The sequence below is a fragment of the Phragmites australis genome, chromosome 2 (genome assembly GCF_958298935.1).
Source record: "Phragmites australis chromosome 2, lpPhrAust1.1, whole genome shotgun sequence".
NCBI classification, from domain to species: domain Eukaryota; kingdom Viridiplantae; phylum Streptophyta; class Magnoliopsida; order Poales; family Poaceae; genus Phragmites; species Phragmites australis.
The window spans coordinates 23,625,254-23,631,386 of record NC_084922.1 but is presented as its reverse complement, the minus strand read 5'-3'; the positions used below and the strand labels follow the sequence as shown (position 1 = coordinate 23,631,386).

Here is a 6,133-nt window from a genome sequence, read left to right as displayed (position 1 = left end):
ATCATTAGAGTCATGATAAAGGATATTAGGATGCGTCACTACGTGAAAAAGTCATTAGTGATAGGTTCCATAGCCATCACTCATATCGTGTCACTAATGATAGCTCATTAGTGATGGATCATAACCATGACCCGTCACTATTAAGTGAACATTAGTGACGGTCGTAATTTTGACACGTCATTAATAACTGATGAATGTTTTTCACATTTTTGGACACAATAAAGTCAAAAAAAAATCAACCAAGCCTCCCAACGCAGGCCCATCGTATATGCCTCACAAGCCATACTATTTTTCACACTATTTTCAAGTTTTTATTCCGTGGGAATCAAACCCGCGACCTCCCCATCACGCACGCAACCACCTTACCACCTCTGCTATCACATAGTTGTGATAGAAATTAGATATTTATCCTTTTAACCTTCATTGCCAATAGTCATTAGTGACGCGTTATAACTATGATCCGTCACTAAGGACTGATTTCTGAATTTCTCATGCAAACGATTGCAATTTCATAGGTTATCCGGAGTGCCCTCAGTAAAACAGGCATAATTTTTGCATACGGACTCCGATTTTAACATTTTTTTACTCTATGGACATCTACATAAATGGTTACATCTGTTTCTCCCCCACTTCATTGGTTTCAGTAAATTTCATGGTCAAATTCAGCTTAAAAGATTGAGTTCTTGCTCCCTGAAGTTTCTGCGCCGTTTTGAGAACGTATGTTTGTGTTTATAGCCGCCATCCCTTACTTCAAACTTGAGCAGAAATGTATAATAGTTCCTATTATAATGAGAAAAATAAAAGAAAAGTAAAAATACACAAAGCCTAGTTTTCCCAAGCCTCCTAATAAAGAAACCGTGACCCATCACAATTGACTGAACATTAGTGACATGTCATAATTTTGATCCATTACTAATAGTTGATGAACGTTTTTCATGTTTTTTATGCGAAAAAAATCAAAAAAGAACATATATTTTCACCCCGAGCCATCTCAACGCAGGCCCATCGCATATGCTTCACAAGCCACACTTTTTTCAACGCTCTTTTTAAGTTTGCATTCCGTGATAATCAAACCCGCGACCTGCCCCTTGCACGCATGGCCACCTTACCACCTCTACTATCCCGTAGTTGTGATAAACTGGATATTTTATCCTTTTAACTTTCTTTGTTGAAAGTCATTAGTGACATGTCATAATCATGACCTATCACTAATAACTGGTTTCTAAATTTCTTATGCAAACAATCGTAATTTCATAGGTGACCTGGAGTTCTTTCGGTAAAATAGGTATAACTTATGCATACGGATTTCGATTTTAACGTTTTTTTACTCTATGGATATCTATAGAAAAAGTTACATCCATTTCTCCCTAACTTCATCAGGTTTGGTAAAATTTTCAAGGCTAAATTCAGCTTGAAAGATTGAGTTCTCGCCCCCCTGAAGTTTCTACACTGTTTTGGAAACACGTGTTTGTGTCCATAGCCGCCACCTCTTATATCAAAATTGAGCATAAATGTACAATAGTTTCTATTCTAGTACTGCTGAGGTGAGAAAAGATAAGAGAAAAATTAAAACATTTGTGAATAACTCAAGATTATATTTGCGTTGTTGAGCATTTAAATAGAGAGTTAAATTAGCTCTGTTTTATTTTAGCAGGGAACACTTGTTGAATAGAAGAAGACTAACATGTTACAAAACTGTCGTATGATTCTATTTCTATTTTTTTTTATCGATGGAAAATACCACAACAGAGCCCTTACCTAAGTTCTGCACTGATGAATACCATCATTAGTGACGGATCTCAATTTGACCTGTCACTAATGACTGATCTAGTTTTACCCGTCACTGATGAGTTAATCATGAGTGACGGGTCACAACTTGATCCGTTACCAATAACTGGTATATGATGACCTCTTACTGATGAGTTAATCATGAGTGGTTTAGGACGACTAATGACTAGTTTAGGATGACTCTTCACTAATGACATAGTCTATCATTAGTGACGGGTCAAAACTTGACCTATCACTAATGAGTGATCTAGGACAACCTGTCACTGATAACCTGATTATTACTGATGAGTCAAAACTTGACCTGTCACTATTATCATCAGATAATCCATCATTAGTGACAGGTCTATGTCTGGTACTGATCAGAAGCCACATTAGTGATGTGTCCTTATTAGACTCGTCACTGACAAGACATTAATAATACGTGTTAAACAGCCATCACAAATATGATATCTCGTTTCCTAGTTTCTACATGGTGAGTATATGTATGTGAACCATAATTAGCGTCATATCCCAACTAACCAACTCTGGAGGGAGAAGGGAATGGACAAGGCAACAACGACTAATAACAATGATAATAAAGGTTAAGCACCTGTATTCATTAGTATTGCTCCATAGAGATGACCAGTAGTACTGCTCCATGACGATGACGATGACGGTAACGGCGACGAAGATGATAACGCATGTGGTGTGGTGTTCGTGGTTGCCTCCACATGCAGCTACAGCTATCTTAGTATTGCTGATTTTGTTGTCGGATCATTGTACTTGATCGCCTCTTCCCCGCACCTCAAGCTACCTTTCGTTAAATCTTCTCCAACCCCACACCACACCCAATCCAATAGGCCACAGGGGCCTTGCCTTACCTTGCTTCAACCCCACTTTATTATTGCCACCCTCTCTCTTATTAGTTTCTCTCTTGTTAGTTTCTCTCTCTTGCAGACCCTGACTCTCTAGTTTCTTTCTCTCTCTTGCAGACCACACCAGTGCCTTTTTACCTTTTTAATTAGTGTCTTCAGCTCCACTTTAATTTGCTGTTATCTCTAGCTTAAGGATCAAGCATCGAACTGCCTGTCGTATGAGCTCCCGAGATAGCGAGCCAACCGTCGCTTTTATATCGCCCGCCCGGCCGTTTCATCATCATTGTTGCCATCACCTGCCGCAAGCTGGCGTCTGGCGCGCACCTGTATAGTCCTCAAGAAACTGAAGCACACAACGGTCGGGCACAGGGACAGGGAGCTAGCGTTGGCCGACCAGCTGCCGCCGTCCCCGAGTAGACCGATGGGACGCGAGGCGGCGGCGACGAGGTCGAAGCTGCGGAGGGGCCTGTGGTCGCCGGAGGAGGACGAGAAGCTCCACAACCACATCATCCGCTACGGCGTCGGCTGCTGGAGCTCAGTCCCAAAGCTCGCAGGTCACTAGCTGACTGTCAACTGGTTCGATCGTCACTTAGTTAATTTGTAGCATAATAATATATGGTGTGCCCATTTATTTTTCCGTAAGGCAAAATTAGATGCGGTTATGAGGATGACATATGACCTGACCCTGATCCTCACAACCAATGATAGTTTCAATTTTTACGATTTTTGCGATCGTTTCTAACGAAGTGCTCCCTTTCTGTAATGTATCACAAATTCACAACTAAGTAATTTGCTTCTCCTTGCATTATGTGTTGGTGTGGTGTAGGCTTGGAGCGATGCGGCAAGAGCTGTAGGCTGAGATGGATCAACTACCTGAGGCCTGACCTCAAGAGGGGCAGCTTCTCCCAGCAGGAGGAGGATCTCATCATCGACCTCCACAAAATCCTAGGCAACAGGTAATTAACAAACTAAACTATAACAACCTGAACTTCCTTCTACGTAAGAAATAGCAATCATACACTAGATAAGCTTCTTCGCCTGATAAGTGGTCATGGGTAAGGAGTTAGGCTTCGAAAGCATGTTTGCTAAGAGACTCAACAGATTCGAGAAACTCTTGTCGGACCATCCATTGCTGGCCTTCAACCTTAGAAGTTCAAGCACCGAATGCAACACCGTAAACTCTTTACCACAGCCCTTCGATTCCTCATACAAAAGTTCCTTCAATGCCTTCTGTAACGCCTCGAAATTATCTAAACCTCTCATGTCCCTTAAAACATGCGGTTCTACGTGACGCAGCATTTCCTCAAGATCAAAATCAGCATCATCATCCAGATTAAAATCAGCATCATCATCTATCATAACATCAGTGTCGCCTTCGACTACTCCCTCATCATCACCATCCACTTGATCAGCAGTTATGTCCTCGTTTGGTTCGCTTGTACGTTGTTCGCCGTGATTGGACCAACATTTGTAATCCTCAACAAAACCTCTCAAGATCAAGTGTGATTTGATTATGCTTGATTTGTCCTATAATTTCTGGTTCTTGCAGTCAGAACATGGACAGTATATTTCCTTTGTCTTCTTAGTTAAAGCGTCCTTCTCGGCGGCTTCAATAAAAACAGAGAGTCCTTTGATGTATATTTCTTCATGTCTTGGCGCATCGTACATCCATGCTCTGTCCATCTTTAACTGCAACCACAAAATTAGATACATCAATTAATTAATTTGAAAATCAAAATTAAAAAGATTTTTTTTAAAACAGGAAAAAATAAATCGGCTTGTTATGATTATAATATGTCTACGCAATTGAATCTACGTTGACGTAAATTTATGGCTCAAAATAATGTGAATTCATTACTCTCTCCCCTCTCCCCTCTCCCCTCTCCCTCTCCCTCTCCCTCTCCCTAGAGATCTAGATCTAGATCTAGATCTAGAGAAAAAATCCCCATTCATGATGAAACCTTCTAAGGCTAAAAAAAACATCAAATTCTAGCTATATTTTTAAAATAGCTCCATTTTCACAGACGGTTCACATAAGGAACTGCCTGTGGAAATGGAGCATTTTCGCATACGGTTCTTTATGTGAACCGTCTGGGAAAATAGAGCTATTTTCACAGGCGGTTCACATAAGTAACCGCCTGTGGAAATGGAGCATTTCCGCAGGCGGTTCTTTACGTGAATTGGTGGGTAAAATAGAGCTATTTTCACAGGCGATTTACATAAAGAAACGCCTGTGAAAATTAGTTTTCACATGCGTTCCTCAACCGCACGGGGACGTAGCCACTTTCTCGGACGGTTGATCCTATGAACCGTCTGTAGAAATGAAATCTATATGTCTCGAAAAATAGATTTTGTAACAGTGACACTTGCAGATTTTAGTTTTGCACTCAAATAGGAATCTTGCTCTGACACTGCACCATACTGAATTAATCTTTGCGACGTTGGAAAAGCTCTCACAGAAGTTTGTCACGGTCCCATTTTCTTGCACATGTGATCAGGTGGTCCCAGATAGCATTGCAGCTGCCGGGGCGGACGGACAACGAGATCAAGAACTTCTGGAACTCGTGCCTCAAGAAGAAGCTCCGGCAGCGGGGCATCGACCCCAGCACACACAAGCCGCTCAACGACGATGCCGAGGCGCCGCACGACGACTGCAAGCAGCTCCCCGACACCGACGACCACAGCTTCCCCATCGGCAGCGACCCTCTCGCGCCGCACTCCCCGGCAGTCAGTTTCGATCCGTTGTCCTTGACCAACGTCCCGGCAATGGAAGGATCCTACGGCGCCGCGCACTCCTTCCGGTCGGGCATGTACAACCTCTGCGACTACAGCAGCAGCGTCGTCGATGTTGTCTCCGACGCGGCCACGTACAGCGCCTACACCGGCGGCGGCGACAGCTCCAGCAACAGCAGCAGTACCTGGACCTGCGGCAATGTGGTCAGCGGCGAGCCGATGCCGCACATGGACATGTTCGGCCGCGACACCGAGCCCTACTCGTTCGACCCGACCAAGTACCCCTGGCACCACGATCCGCAGCAGCAGCACGCAGCGGTGAGGATCAAAGACGACGTGGGCGGAGCGGCGAGCTTCCCAATCCGGTCAATGTCACGGGACCTGCCGGATTCCTGCTTCGACCTCGCCCGCGGCGCGCTGGAGGACGAGTTCAGCGTCGACTTCCTCTGACTCCGACGCCGAGAGGTTGATGTCCATCAGTCACTCAACACACACAGATACACACACTTCACTACTACCTCAGAACATCACCCAACAGAAGACACTCCTGAAGCATCCCCTCTGGCACAAGTTCGTTACCTTTTTCTTTCTTTCATCTTCGGTCCAACTTATTTGGACCAACTTGTTCAATTAACACGTTGTATACTGTGTTCATAATAAGGGTTATTATTATATATATATATACATCAATTCAAGGGGACCATATTTTGTATGAAAAATTAATAGCTATACAGTCGAGCTATTTAATCTTGGCTGAA

The 6,133-nt window shown here is 43.3% G+C and overlaps 1 protein-coding gene across 1 annotated transcript; it reads left to right on the top strand.

Annotated features, from left to right (window-relative positions):
* Positions 1 to 2,617: 2,617 nt before the first annotated feature.
* LOC133903870 (myb-related protein Hv33-like) lies at positions 2,618 to 6,133 on the top strand. Its single transcript, XM_062345345.1, has 3 exons — positions 2,618 to 3,196; positions 3,469 to 3,598; positions 5,141 to 6,133. The coding sequence occupies exons 1-3, from the start codon at positions 3,064 to 3,066 to the stop codon at positions 5,823 to 5,825; spliced, it is 948 nt and encodes a 315-aa protein (XP_062201329.1). The 5' UTR covers positions 2,618 to 3,063; the 3' UTR covers positions 5,826 to 6,133.

Excerpts from the sequence above, each read along its gene's own strand:
- LOC133903870 (XM_062345345.1), top strand. The coding sequence starts at position 3,064 with ATGGGACGCGAGGCGGCGGCGACGAGGTCGAAGCTGCGGAGGGGCCTG. Across the intron at positions 3,197-3,468 it reads CTCAGTCCCAAAGCTCGCAG|GCTTGGAGCGATGCGGCAAG; the intron begins GTCACTAGCTGA and ends GGTGTGGTGTAG. Across the intron at positions 3,599-5,140 it reads CACAAAATCCTAGGCAACAG|GTGGTCCCAGATAGCATTGC; the intron begins GTAATTAACAAA and ends ACATGTGATCAG.